This window comes from Schistocerca americana, chromosome 5 (genome assembly GCF_021461395.2).
Source record: "Schistocerca americana isolate TAMUIC-IGC-003095 chromosome 5, iqSchAmer2.1, whole genome shotgun sequence".
NCBI classification, from domain to species: domain Eukaryota; kingdom Metazoa; phylum Arthropoda; class Insecta; order Orthoptera; family Acrididae; genus Schistocerca; species Schistocerca americana.
Genome location: NC_060123.1, coordinates 409,139,601 through 409,155,585, shown reverse-complemented (window position 1 = coordinate 409,155,585; position 15,985 = coordinate 409,139,601). Strand labels below are relative to the sequence as shown.

Genomic DNA, 15,985 nt, shown 5'->3' with positions numbered 1-15,985 from the left:
ACTCTTGATGAGTGAAGCTGCTCTCAGGCTTGGCCCCAGAAAGCTGCATGCTCCTGTGTTGAGATGGCGTGTGGCAACCGGGACAGCCCAAGTAACAGTCCCAGCATACAGATGGTAAGGCAGTACTGCCACAAAAAAGGAAGCAGAGGTTTTACAGCAGGCAATGACGCGATAAACACACACACACACACACACACACACACACACACACTAGTGAACAAATGTGGTCTCGTTTTCTGAGCATATCAGCACTCGTGGCTCCTCTAGTGTTTAGCTTCAGAGTTTGAGTGTTTCTTTGTGTGAATTTGCATCCTGAATGGTGTTCTTATGACATGTCTAAGTGAAGTTGCTACATGTAGCCTCAATACAGTAGCACGTTTTGTCAGTTCCGCATTGTTGTTGAAGCACTGAATCAGTTGATCTTGGCTTGCTTCTCACATACTCTGATGAAATGAGCCACAAGCTTGTTTGTATTTGTGGCTGCTCATGTTGACACTCAGTTACAACACATGTGCATATCTGACAGATGTGTCCCTTTTACCCCTCTCTATTGGTTCTTTAACAGCATTTTATTCCTGCACTTACTTACTATTCTGCTGTGCAGCAGTATGAATGTTATTTTACCCTTTTTCATGTGTATAATTCATTACTCTCTGGAATACTTACTTTTCAACGTGGTTCATTTGTGTATCAGTTATGGGCTGAAGACACAGGAGACCTCTGCCAATGCATCATTACATTATAACAAAATCTTAAGATTGATACCAAACAAAAGCAACTTTGTTGTGGTAATGGCTAAGAGTGACTTCTTTTGGTGGTGGTACAAGCAGCAATAGCAGTAACAGTATTTTGAGAGAGTGGTGTATGGTACTTAAAACACCAATTTTTAAAATTACGTGTTAGGAAACTGTTGCAAATAGCATGAAAGTCAGTCAGTTACATTTGCATTACTATTTAATTGCGTGGTTTTTGTTGTTTATGATTGCCAACAGGAAACCAAACGGATGCTTGGGAACTTGGGACTGGGAATTTGAAGGCAGTAATGCTGAATATTGTGGCCTTTATCCACGGGCATGGACAGTTTTTGACATACCGGAGCAGAAAATACGTGTAATTTGTAGACAGATTTCACCAGTAATCCCACACAATTACAAGGTATGTATTGGTATTGCTTCATAGGGTAAGTCTTTCCCCATTATAAACTCTGAGTTAGCACCTGTGAAAAATTTCAGCAAAGTTCATTGCATATGTGTGAGATTTCAGATGTAATTGTCACTGCGCTTTCTCAGATGTTGATGAAATGTTCTGCAATACCTAATAATGTAAGAGAATAAGTTTTTTTCCTTTTTTCCTTTTGTATTTATTTTTATTTTTAGAGATCTTTGCATTTTTATGACACCAAACAATATAAAATAGTCATCTGTGTCAGTTACATTTTTATTAACATCTACTGTATGTTCCAGGATTTCGTGTACCTTTGTCATCTAGTGGATGTGGTTGATTTTTTTCACAATGTGTGCTTCATCTAGATGCAGCCAGGTGTCAGTGATAGGTTTCATTTACCTGAAAAAATAGTTAGTGCATGTCACATTTTTTATGAATGACACTGGAGTCAAATACAACAATGTTATGAAAAGGAAAGCTGCTACACACCTTATAGCGGAGATGCCAAGTCGCAGATGGGCTCAACAAAAGACTGTCACAAATAAAGCTTTTGGCCGTTAAGGCCTTCAGCAACAATAGAGGACACATACGCACACGCGCATATGCTCATTCATGCAAACACAACCCACACACATGACTGCAGTCTCAGGCAGCTGAACCCACACTGAGTAGCAGCACCAGTGCATGATGGGAGTGGTGACTGTGGGAGGGGGGGGGGGGGCTAACAAGGAGGCTGGGGCAGGGAGTGGGGAGGGATAGTGTGGTGGGGGTGACAGACAGTGAAATGCTGCAGGTTAGATGGACAGTGGGGAAGAGGTGGGAAGGTGAAGGGGGAGGGGGGAGTATCTGAAAAGGAGAGAAGTAAAACGACTGGGTGTGATGGTGGAATGACGGCTTTGTAGTGCTGGAATGGGAATATGGAAGGGGCTGGATGGATGAAGACAGTGACTAATGAAGCTTGAGGCCAGGAGAGTTACGGGAATGTAGGATATATTGCAGGGAAGGTTCCCACCTGCACAATTCAGAATAGCTGATGTTGGTGGAAAAGATCCATATGGCACAGGTTGTGAAGCAGTCATTGAAATGAAGGATGTCATGTTTGGCACTGTGTTCAGCAACAGGGTGGTCCACTTGTTTCTTGGCCACAGTATGTCAGTGGCTATTCATGCAGACAGACAGCTTGTTGGCTGTCATACCCACATAGAATGCAGCACAGTTGTTGCAGCTTAGCTTGTAGATCATGTGACTGGTTTCACAGGTAGCCCTGCCTTTGTTGGGATAGGTGATGTTAGTGACCAGACTGGAGTAGGTGGTGGTGGTGGTGGTAGGACATACGGGACAGGTCTTGCATCCAGGTATGAGCCATGAGGTGAGGGGTTGGGAATAGGGGTTGTGTAAGGATGGACGAGTATATTGTGTAGGTTCGGTGGACGGCAGAATACCATTGTGGGAAGCATGGGAAGGATAGTGGGCAGGACATTTCTCATTTCAGGACACGATGAGAGGTAATCAAAACCCTGGTGGAGAATGTAATTCAGTTGCTCCAGTCCTGGGTGGTACTGAGTTACAAGGGGAATGCTCCTCTGTGGCCATACGGTGGGACTTTGGGAGGTGGTGGGAGACTGGAATGACATGGCACAGGAGAATTGTTTTTGTAGAAGTTTGGGAGGATGGTTACAGTCTGTGAAGGAAGCGTCATTACATTTCATCCTAGATTTTCCACTGGAGTCAAATACTGTAGACAGTAATAAAATATCTAGCAAATAATTCAAATTTGTTGCACACAAGATACATTTGTTTGTAATATTAAATTGTAGGGGATAACAAAAAAAGTCTGGAGATCATATAAATAGTGATGGGCTGCACCTTTAATTCTCATCATACTGCATAACTATTCCATTGTACAGGTGACTTGGTTTATACAGGTATGCAGAATGAGTGTATAGAAATTATGTGCCTTAGACATTTGTTACATCAATACTGTGTGCTTAATTTATTAAGTAAAATCATTGACTATAGGATTTACTTTTTCCATCAGTACTGAAAGAGGAGGAGAAGGTGAAGATTTTTAAATTGAAAGAAGTATCTGTATTCTTTTTTAAACAGTGGAAAGTTCAGTATGGAATAACAATAGTATTCCATCCTGAACTTTCCATTGAAGATCGATTTCTGTTTCTTCAGACATGCACGTAAGTATTACAAGCCTAGGTGGGCATAAGAACACAGTAGGTAAGACAATGAAAAATGCACCACTCTACATGTGAACCATTTGTAGCATGAAAAATATCGAGTCGATATTCAGTTTCTTGCCAAGTTCTTAGTAACATTTCCTCTGTTATTGTTGCGATCACATTAGTGATAAGATGTTGCAACATAGGAATATTGTCCACTTTGGTCGCATGTACGCATGCCTTCACAGATCCCCACATGAAGAAATCAAGCGGCATAATGTCGGGTGATCGTGGTGGTCGGGCAATGGGTCCTTCGCATCCGATCCAATGATTGGGAAATTTCCTATCCAGGAACAAGCGAACAGCCATTCACCAATGCGGCAGAGCTCCATCTTGTTGAAAAATGATGCTGGGTTGCAAGTCTTGTATCTGAGGGTACACAACTGCTCCAAAATGTCCAGATACACTGACCCATTCATTGTTTGTTCCACAGAGAAGAACGGTCCAACAATCCTGTCGTGCATTACATCCCTATCAATACACTGCAGCATATCCGCAGCAAATTGTCAGCGTGGTTTGTCGTTCAGTGTCAGATGTTGCAGAATTTGCACTTTGTAAGCACACATATGAAGACACTGGTGAACTACACAATGCAGTCTTGATTGAGGTGCATCAAGTTGCCTAGATGCTTGATGAATTGACTTACGTGAGCTTCTGAGAAACATTTGTCTGATGTCCTCCACTGTCTCTTCTGAAACTCCATAACATACACTGCCAAAATGTTTAAGAACACTTCCTGTTGCCAGAAACTTCCTATACCATTCCTTAATTGTTTTCACATCAGGTGGATCACAATCATACACACGACGATAATTTCTTTGCACAGTAATCGGCGATTTTGTTTCTGCAAACCACACTACTGCTTGCACACGCTGCTGTGGCGTCGCCATTTTCACTCCATGCCACCATGCTGCACTCTGGCGATGATACTTGGCACTTCTGATACAGGAATATAAATTCTTTGGGATGCTCTACAATGTGGTGCATTTTTCATTGTCGTATCTACTGTGGTTTTTCTCTCCTGCGTCCTTGAAATCAGGGAGGTTTGAGTGGGACACCCTGTATTATGAGATAAAAAATAAATTACTATAACAGGTGTGAAATTTTCACCTCTACAATGAAAAACTTCTAGCAAGAAACTTTTTAAAGAAATAATGAAATTAATTTGGTAACATCTAGACAGCATTACTGTATGTCATGTATGAATGAGATTTACTTGTGGAACACTCATTGTGTGAGGACTTGCATGACCCCCCCCCCCCCCCCCCCCTTCCCCAGCATTATTGTTCTGACAGCCCACCTTAATATGACTGAGGATATTCCCTACTGTCCAAAGGGATTAGATTTGGAGATCTTACAGGCTCTTCATCAGTACACTCATAATTGAAAACACTAAAATTCATTATATAAATGTGCCTGTAGGATATTTTTTTCTTTTTTTTTTTTCAGGAGGAGAATGAAATTTTTTGTGAACATTCTTGGAACATTTAGCTTTAAGTTGGTATATAAAAGTATTTTCTTTTATGTACAATTGAGCCATAATGGACCGTGAAGTAGGTGTCACGTTGCAACAATAGTCGGTGATGACTCTGCCACATCGATTCACAGGAAGTTGCTCCCTGTTTATGTGGAGGACACAGTGGATCGTAGCAGGATCCAGCGGTGGTTGCAGAGGTTTAAAGAAGGTGATTTCTCTCTGCTGGACAATCGATGATGCAGTAGACCATCAACTGCTGTGAGTGATGTGAATAAGGAGACCATTGATCAAATCATCCAAAATGACAGATGTGTAACGATGCAACAGCTTGCTGAAATGACTCATTTGTCATTGGGTAGTGTGGTATCACTGGTATAGTCACTAGGATACAGAAAAATCTGTGCACATTGGGTGCCTAGATTATGACAAGAGAAATGAAAACGGTGAGGAAGAATGTGTGTAAGGGTATCATAAAGACCTTTACTGAAGAGTGGAAACAGTGTTTTGATGGCGTCATTACCCAGGATGAAACATGGTTGTTTTTGTCCGAACCTGAGAGCAAGACCCAAGCCATGGAGTGGCGTCATCCGGGTTCCCCTCGGAAGAAGAAACCAAGACTTTCAAGAACTGCAGGCCGAAAGGTGATGGCCTCCTCTTTCTGTAATCAGTGTGGTGTCATTTTCATTGACTTTTTGAAACCTAGCTCCACAATTAACTGGGAGCATTGCTGTTTGTCATTGGACAAGCTGCAATGTGCCATCAAGACCCACAGACCACAGCTTCAGGGTCAGCTCATCCGATTAAACCATGACAATGCCAAACCCCCATACAGCTCTTATGATGCAGGAGAAAATGAGGAAAATGGGTGGAAAATTGTTCCTCATCCTCCCTACAGTCTGGACTTTGCTCCATTTGATTTTTACCTCTTTGGTCGTCTAAAAGGGCCCACCTGCGTGGTAAAACATTTGACTGTGAGAAAGACCTTATTTCCTCTGTCAAGCGATGGTGTAAACGTCAATCCCCAGAATTTTACCATAGTGCATTTACATCATGGAAAGAACGTTGGGCCAGATGCATCACAGCTGATGGAGGCTACATTGAGTAGGCTCAATTTATAGCTAAATGTTCCAAGTTGTTGTTGTTGTTGTTGGGGTCTTCAGTCCAGAGACTGGTTTGATGCAGCTCTCCATGCTACTCTATCCTGCGCAAGCTTCTTCATCTCCCAATACCAACTGCAACCTACATCCTTCTGAATCTGTTTAGTGTATTCATCTCTTGGTCTCCCTCTATGATTTTTACCCTCCACGCTGCCCTCCAATACTAAATTGGTGATCCCTTGATGCCTCAGAATATGTCCTACCAACCGACCCCTTCTTCTAGTCAAGTTGTGCCACAAATTTCTCTTCTCCTCAATTCTATTCAATACTTCCTCATTACTTATGTGATCTACCCATCTAATCTTCAGCATTCTTCTGTAGCACCACATTTCGAAAGCTTCTATTCTCTTCTTGTCTAAACTATTTATCGTCCACATTTCACTTCCATACAAATACTTTCAGAAACGACTTCCTGACACTTAAATCTATACTTGATGTTAACAAATTTCTCTTCTTCAGAAACGCTTTCCTTGCCATTGCCAGGCTACATTTTATATCCTCTCTACTTCGACCATCATCAGTTACTTTGCTCCCCAAACAGCAAAACTCATTTACTACTTTAAATTCTCATTTCCTAATCTAATTCCTGCAGCATCACCCGAATTAATTTGACTACATTCCATTATCCTCGTTTTGCTTTTGTTGATGTTCATCTTATATCCTCCTTTCAAGACACTGTCCATTCCGTTCAGATGCTCTTCCAGGTCCTTTGCTGTCTCTGACAGAATTACAATGTCATCGGCGAACCTCAAAGTTTTAATTTCTTCTCCATGTATTTTAATTCCTACTCCAAATTTTTCTTTTGTTTCTTTTACTGCTTGGTCAGTATGCAGATTGAATAACATTGGGGATAGGCTACAACCCTGTCTCACTCCCTTCCCAACCACTGCTTCCCTTTCTTGTCCCTCGACTCCCTCCAAGTATAATCACCAAAACTTTCATTCTCCTCCTGCAAAAACTAAAAAATTAGAGACGACTGTGCAAAACTTTTTGAACGCCCTTTGTACTTTAATACCAAATACATTTGTTCAGATGGTTTTGTGAAACCTAGATTTTGTCCCTATACAGTATCGCCCTGTTATCTTCAATATGCAATAAAAGTGTAGCACTCCAAAATGTAACTCTTAAGGTTGCATTATCCATTTGTTCCACGAAAAATTTGTGTCTAACATAAAATTTCTTGGAATTAAAATCTAGGTCATTTAGAAGGAGAAAAATATTTATTTTTGAGGCCTCATACTCAATTTTGTGTTGTAGCTAGGCTTTATCACTCATAATTGCATGTAAAGTAGAATGAGTTCATGGAACAAAGTGTAACCAAACTCGTGGAAGTAGGAAATTGGGATAGCAGACAAGCCAGTGCCTAACGTGGCAACATTGCAGGGCAAGGGGTGGAGTAGGGTGAGACATAAGCAGTGACCTTGAGCAAACTTTCTAGTCTTGCATCTAGGTCAGTAACAAGGATATGAGCCATGAGACAAGTGGTTGGGAGAAGGGACAGACAAGGATATTGCGTAGGTTTTGTGGGCAGCAGAATACTAGGAATTCCACAATGAGTGGGATGGGGGGAATATTTCTAATTGCAGGACAGGATGGAATGTAATTCAAACCCTGGCAGAGAATGTGATTCATTTGTTCCAGTCCTGGGTTGTCCTGAGACACGATTAGGAGTGATTATTTGTGGCTGGATAGTGGGTATGGCAGGTGACTGGTGAGACAAGGCTTGTGAGATCTGTTTCTGGACAAGGTGGGAGGGTAATTTCGGTCTCTGAAGGACCCACTGAGACTCTTGGTGTATTTAAAGAGGGACTGCTCATCACTACAGATGCTATGACCATGGCTAGGCTGTATGTAAGATCTCTCTTGGTTTAGAATGGGTGGAAGCTGTCAGAGAGGAGATACTGATGGTGGTTGATAGGTTTGATGTGGACTGAGGTACTGATGTAACCATTCTTGATGTTGAAGTCAATATCGAGGAAGGTGACTTGTTGAACTGAGGAGCAACAGTTGTAGCAAATGGAGGAGAATGTGTTGAGGTTTTGGAGGAATGTGTATCTGGTGTCCTCACACTCTGTCCAGATCATGTCATCAGTGAATGTGAACCAGGTAAGGGGTTTGGGATACTGGGTGGTTACTAAAGATTCCTGTAGATGGTCCAAGAATAGATTATAATAGGATGGCACCAATGTTGTAGCATGGGCTTGTTTGTAGGTGATACCCTCAAAGGAGAAGTAATTGTGGGAAAGGTAATTGTGACCAGGAAGGAGATTGTAGGTTTGGATTCAGTCAGATGTCAGAAAAATAGCAGCAAGGTCCTGGGCATTGGGGGTGTTTATGTAGAGGGAGGTGATATCGACAGTTGTGAGCATTGTGCTGGGCGGCATTGGAACACTAACAGTGAAAGTGGGTGGAGGAAATGGTTGCAGTCTTTTGTGTGGGAAAGTAGGTTGTGGTAATAGGCTAAAGATGTTGGTCCGCAAGGTCAGAGATACTTTCTGTGGGAGCACACTTAGCAGTCGTAATGGGGTGGTCGTGGTGGTTAGCTTCATGAATTTTAGGAAGCATGTAGAAGGTAGAACTCCAGGCAGTGGTGTGGGTGACAAGAGAGATAGACTTAGGGAAGAGGTTGTGGGATGGACTTGAGGATTTGCAAAGGGACTGTAGATTTTGCTGAATATCTAAAATGAGGTCACTGTTGTAGGACTTGTAGGTGAACCTATCTGATAGGTGGTGGAGACCCTTCGTGAGGTAATGCCTTGATTCGTAACCACATTGGTGCAGGCTTTGTCAGCAAGCAGGATTATAAGGTCGGGGTCCAATTTTAGTTGCTGGATTGTGGTTCTTTATGTGGATGTTAGGTTGGTTTCCATGTTTAAGGATTTGGAAATAAGGTTTGAGATACAGAAATTCTAGGAAGTTAACAGGGGATGATTTATGGCATTAGGGGTGGATCACAGTTGGATGGAGGAGTAAACTGAGTCAGGTATGGCTCAGTATTGGTTTTGGATTGAGTCTGATTGTTATGGTTAGTGGCAAATAGTGTTTCCATTCTAGGGACTGGGAGAAGGAGAGAATTCCTTCAATTACTCAAGCATGATTGAATTTGGGAGTGGGGTAAAAGGTAGGCCTGTGGAAAGAACTGATATTTCTGTGCAAAAAACGTTTTGAGTGCAGATTCTTGATTGTGTTTTGGGTTTATTTAGGTTGTGGTTTCTGTGGAGTGACAGGAGGGAGTTTCTGAGTGTATGGTAAATGTAATAGGTATGCAGCTCATTGTTTGTCAGCTATCGGGGGATACAGGGGAGGTTTGATGGTTCTTTCAGTGGTGGTCGATGAAATGTGCAGTGTGTGCTGGACAGGGGAGTGGAGAGCTGGCTGTTCACGAATGAGGATGTTTAGGGCTGACACAAATTTTTATTTCAATTTCTTTTCTTTTTTTCTAAAAGTGCATCAACAAGTTGCTGGATGTGGTGCCCATTGTCTTTTCAGTGACCCAGGTGCTGGAAGTGGCATGGGTGGCTGTGGCTGCAATGTCGCATACCCCATCAGCTGCCGTAAGAGCAGGATGCAGGGAAGGCTGAACATTCTTGCCCTGTGACAGATAACTGAATAAGTGAGTGGGTCACACTACAAGGAACGACACTACTGTCTGATGATACTTAAAAACACAGAGCCATAGTGCAAAACAGTACTTAAGCATAACCATAAATCTTTACAAGTTCTGGCTGCTTCATGTTTATAATTGCGCATTCCCTAATGCAATGCTATGAAGGTAAACCAGAAATGCATTAATGAAAATATGCTCACAGTAAATTTTTAACGTTAGAAAAAGAAAACACTGAGTGGATACAAACAAACATTCCATATCAAATAGTACCATAGCTGATGTTTCTCTAAATGCCTAGTTAATAATCCAAATTAGCATGCATATCAAGCAAGTAGTGGCCATTGTAAGACACACTGTAGGGTAATCAAACTAGGGAATTCAGTGAGTATCTTAATTAGCTTGGCGCCATTTAGAACTATGTAAATAGCCCCTTATAACAAACTATGACTGCTCTTACAGGCGCGAGGCATAACTTATACTACACAACTCAATTTCCACCAAGTGAGAATCATTCTTGGCATAGGACTTTAGAAGAGAGACCTAAAGTCCACCACTGAGAGAAGTGGACAATGCTGACAACAAATGCATGTCCATTTTTCCTTTACTACTACACAAGGTCAACTAAATAACTGTGGAGATGACCATAACATGGACAAACATAAAACATGTTCATACAGTGAGCCACAAGGCACTCAGAATGCACCGTTACAATTCTGAGACTATACATCTATCAAAGACAAGTCTGTCACCCCTCCCTCCCCCAAATTACAACAGAAACACAACGGTGACACCATTAAACATATCCACAAAATTTTTCTGTGCTTACCTGTTACTGTGCTCTTGCTGGACCACATGAAGCCCCATCTGCGAATTTTCTTTCATCTCGTCTGTTGTTGGAAATCTTCATCTTTTCAATGGAGTTTTGAACTTTGGAAGTACCAAAAGTCCAGAGAGACCAGGTCTGGAGAGTATGGAGGATGAGGCACCAGAGTGATTTCATTTTTTGTTCAACAGTCATGGACTAACAGGGATGAATGTATGGGTGTGTTATTTGATGCAAGAGCCATGAATTGTTTCGCCACATTTCAGGCCATTTCCTTCTCACATTTTCTTGCAGGTATCACAACACATCTCGATAGTAGCATCAATTAACAGTTTATCCCTGTGGCACAAATTCATGATGAACTAGTCCTTCAAAGTCAAATAAAACTAGAATGACTTTGACATTTGTCCTTATGTGATGAGCTTTTTTTGGTCTTGGAGAACCTTTCCTAACCCATTGTGAAGAGTGAACCTTGGTCTCAACATCATAATGGTAGACCCACACCTCATCACCAGTTAAGAGTCTCTTAAGGATCATCTTGTTATCATTTGCATGATCCAAAAGCTCTTCACAGATTGCGTGGCAAAGGTCTTTCTGGTCTTTACTCACGAGCCGTGAGACAAACTTTGCAGTGACATGATGCATTCTAAGATGCTCTGTCAGGATTTCATGAGATGTTTCAATTGAAATGTTACATACTTTAGCAATCTCTCAGACAGTCAGTCTTCAATTGGTGTGCACAGTTTGTTTAACGTTTCTGACATGAGCGCCGTCAGTAGACATCGAAGGGTGTCCTGAACGAGAGTCATCGTTAATTTCATCTGGCCATTTTTAAACAGTGTGAACAATTCAAACACTGAGTACGGCATAAGTATTCATCAGTGTAGGCTTCCTGCATCTGTTGGTGTGTGTCTGTAAAGGTTTTCTTGAGTTTCACACAAAATTTAATATCAGATGCACTGTTCCTCTAACTCTGCCATCTCGTAATTCGCAAACTGTGTGACAAAACATTCTGTTCAATACAGCACTGAACAATAACTAAGAGACATAAACACTGAAACTTCTGTCAGTTATGCATTAAACAGAGACTTGTGGAGGGATACCAACTGCATTTCACTCCAACACATCATTGGCACGAAATTATGAATGTTTGGGAATTGTTTGAACAGAGATCACACAACCAGACAAATATAACACAAATACTGTGTCAGAGACAGCTCTCACAAACGTGTCCACAGATCACGGCACCAAGTGGACGTGTAATGAACAGTGGTACCTCCGGTCTCAATTTTGATGACTGGTATTGCACACCATACATACACAGGATATGTCACAGTCTTCCTCTCAGAAACATGCAGACTATTTCCTCGGCATTAAACAAAACTCGTGTTGTATAACTAAGACACTGAATCATCCGGATTTCAAACAGTAGCTACATGGTCTTAACACACACAAGACAGCCAAATTATACACCACTATCTTTCACATGGTTAAACTAGCAGACACATATAACACATGTGTGCCTCATTACCGAATACATATCACAGTGGAACTACTTGCAGTGGACTACACTAATGATATTCTGAAAGTACAATGTCAAGAAAGGAGGAGTACATATGCCATTGACACTCCCTATGAACTGCCTCTGACAGCAGCTTGTGGGTGCTGACGACAGGAAGAATTCTGACCAGTGGACTACCAGTGCACACACAACACGTGTATATAATCCCTGTTCAAATGTCACAGTTGAACCACTCCCCGTGGAACTTTACTCAATTCCCAAACGTTCGACAAGACAAGCAACATACAACACTTTTATTCTCTCTGTAAAAGCACTCTGCCAGCTGCATATGAATTGCCAGCCACCAGCAACAACATGAACACTGAAAGGTGAGAAGCATGACTAGAGAACTGAACAAATGTTTAGCTGACCATAGGTACTAAGAAGGACACGAAATAGTATGTTGAGTCCACTACTGCATGCGCGACACGAAGAGAACTTGATCGCGACCGCATGTGGCATCCAAGACCATCAGATAATTCTGTTCTGAAGCACATTCTGTGGAGAAGCCCCCCCTTCCTCCCTTCCCAGGCTACTGTAAGTGTGAAGTCACTGAAACAGCTACCAGGGAGCATCAGATGGACAGACAGCACCCCACACTTAAGATGGCAGGATTTTTCAAATGCATGCAAGACAGGTGAAACACTGGACAATGAATAGTGATAGTTCTAGGCAGGAGTATGAAATGAAGAGATTAGACAGGTTTTTGAGGTGGTGGTGTGCATGCTAATCTCACCAGCCACCTACCACATCTAACATACCCCACATATCCACTGTCTGGCTACACAAGAGCACTCCTCCTGTGACTCAGTACCAAGCAGTGCTGGAACAGCTTTGTGCTGAAATGAGAAATTCCTCCCCATGCCTCCCACAGTGGTATTCTGCTGCCCCCCCCCCCCCTCCCCACCCCCTTCCCCAAGCCGAGCTGACGCAATATTGTGTCTGTACCTGCTCCCAACCTCTTCTGTCTTTGCTCATATCCTTGCAATAGATCAAGATGCAAGACCATGTCCCATACATCCTCTCACTCTCACATACTCCATTCTTGGCAGTGCCATCTCCTACCCCGTCAAAAGGCAGGGGCACCTGTGGACATGACAGTTAACAAACTATCTGTGTGAATGGCCATTGCCGAACTGTGACCAGGAGACAGCTGGACCTCCCTGTTGCCTAACATGCTGCCCAGTATGATGTGCATCGCTTAAATTACTACACAGCCTGTGTCGTTTGTATTCTTCCTACCAACACCAGCTTTTCTGAATTGCTCGGGTGGCAGTTCTCTCTATTGCCCGCCTGCCTATCCCCTTCCCTTCTCCCATCTGAGTACTCACACACCTCCTATTGTGCCATTGCCCTTACATAGTTGTTTCCTCTTCTCCACTTCTCTCCATCCTCTTTCCTCCTCCTCTCACCTCCCCCCCCCTTTCCACATTACCCCTTCCTCCCCACACACACACACACACACACACACACACACACACACACACAGCCTCCCTAGTAGTTAGCTCTATCCTGTCCGCACCACATCCCTACACCCTTGGCAGGGGGCAGCACTAGGTTCTCCCTCCACCCCTACCCTGCTAACCCTCCCTCTCCCAAATCCACACCTCTTCCTTATCCCCACTACCAACCACAGCTACATTGCTGCTTGTGCCAGATGCAGTCGCAATTGGTCCTTAATGCACAGAGACAGTAGCCATTTGTGTGTGAGTTGAATAGCGCGCGCGCGCACGCGCGCGCGCGCGCGCGCGCGCGTGCGTGCGTGCGTGTGTGTGTGTGTGTGTGTGTGTGTGTGTTTGTGTTTTTTTCTACTTCTGAAGGAGCACTTGTGCAGAAGCTGATATTTTTTAACATTAGTTTCCATTGTTTCTGTTTGTGACTCATTGCTTTCTCTACATGGTTTGTAGCAATCTGTCCTTCACGTGTATTTCTTTTTGGGTCTCAACACTTCCTCTGTATGGTTTGTAGCAATCTATCCTTCACATACATTTATTTTTGTTCAGATGATAGGTGTTACGTTGAATGTGATAAAGTGTGTAAAAGCTCCATACTGAGAGACTGTAAATTTTGCAAGTATTAGAATTAGAAAATATGTCCGTTGTGTTTTGTTATAGTTTTTGTACTCGCTTGCTCATTTGCAGGATAGTTCTTTACCAGGAGGGGTATTTGTTTGGCTTATAGAAAATAATAGTGGAGAAGACAAACATGTTAGCATCACTTTTACATTCAAGAATGGTGTTGGAACCAAAGAAGACAAAGCAGGTTGGTTCCTCTTCTTATTGTTAATACATTAGTTGATAAGCATTTTTGCTTTCATTATGTAAAAGTGGAATTTGGTTATTGTCTGTCACTGTACTAGTGCCCTTGACTTATTGGGTAACTATGTTATCTTTTGTCTAATGGCATTGTAGACAGAGGGGCACCCACTGAACTTAGTCCACAGCTCCTGATTTTCTGGGGGCTTTAATACACACAATATGCTGTTTTGTTTTACCTGCCTCTGCTCCTGCAGTCAAGTTATTGAGAGCCTCATGTCTTCAGAAACTTCATGCCTGCTAAATGCTTTATGGACCACACACTTAAACACTGCTACAAGACGCACTTATACCAACATATTCATGACACCTTTGAAGACATCCTGTCCCATTTTGGGCTGTAGAGCGCTGCTCTGTAATCAAAGAACAAGCAGCTAAGTCCAAAGATTGAAGTACAAAACCTCAAAGCATTTCATGTGATAAAGGAAAAATGGCAGTACTTAATTAATGAGAACAAAAGGAGATTGGCAATAGCTCCTGAACTCAACTAATAGTTTCATTAACCAACACATGCTAGGGAGGCCGTCAGACACAATTCGGGGAAAAGTCGAAAGGGCCCATTTAATGCTGTATTGAAGGAGGCAAGTGTTTTGATGAGCCAAGTCAACATTGACCATGCTCTTGCAAAATATTTCACTCGGCTAACTGCTACCACCAACCAGCACCCAGTTTTGTATGCTATCTTGCTGTTGCTGAAAGGGATGGTTGACGCTTCAGTTTCATCAGTAGTAATGAAGTTTGCAACCACCTTTTTCCATGTGTGAGCTAGATTTAACGTTGTCTTCACACTTTACCAGTTAAGTGGAAATCCTAAGGAAATCTTCCTCAAAACTTTAACTTTAAAGTTAGTTTGGATAACAGTCCCTGAGTCATGAAAGGCCACCCCATTAAACGCTGAAAGAATAATACGTGCTCAAATAGTTATTATACTGGTGCCCTCACTTGGTAACATGAGAAAGGTCTTGGAAAAGATGGATCAAATGTATCCTTGTACAAGAGTTCAGTCATGTCCAGGATTCATTGTGTGTGTATTCATGAGCTATTGTTCCATTGTTGATAAACCTGATCCTGTATCCATAAATTAGTTGAAGTATACAATTGTATATGTGAATTTTCAACAATAAATTTTAAATCTGCAGTGTAATTGGGAAAAAACAGGAACTTGCCTGCAAGTAATTTGTTTTACACACCACTTTTAGTTAAGGAAATTTAAAAAAAAACTGTGTTTGATAACTCTGTAGTAGTGACATTGTCATTGATCACATTACCATTACCATTGCTGTCATGGAGTGGTGGTGTTGTGAGTTGCTGCTAGTGTATTTTACACAGCCAGTATCTCTTTGAATTTTCTGCCAGATGTTGAGATGTATTTTGTCATGGGAATTATTTAAAGCATCTTGCATTGAAGGCCTGTGCTAAATCTTTATTTTCTGTAAAATGTCGCTAATCTTTGACATTTTGCATTCTTTTGAATCTGGCATGCTTTTTCATTTCCTGACTTATTTTTTATACCTGGGGGGAGCTGTTACAGCTCTTAGTCATTTACTAATAAGGAGAGGTCCCCAGTGGTGGGATCAGGTTTTTGAAACCATCTGTACAGTTATGTGCGTTAAGACCCCAGGTATTGCACACTGCAGCCATTCAACTTAG

At 42.1% G+C, this 15,985-nt stretch overlaps 1 protein-coding gene across 1 annotated transcript in view; it reads left to right on the top strand.

The window, feature by feature from the left end:
• Positions 1-15,985, top strand: part of LOC124615645 (non-lysosomal glucosylceramidase) — a 260,067-nt gene that overhangs the window by 95,654 nt on the left and 148,428 nt on the right. Inside the window, exons 4-5 of the mRNA XM_047143656.1 lie at positions 993-1,155; positions 14,162-14,282. Coding sequence (XP_046999612.1) covers positions 993-1,155; positions 14,162-14,282 — 284 coding nt within the window. The remainder of the gene's footprint in view (positions 1-992; positions 1,156-14,161; positions 14,283-15,985) is intronic.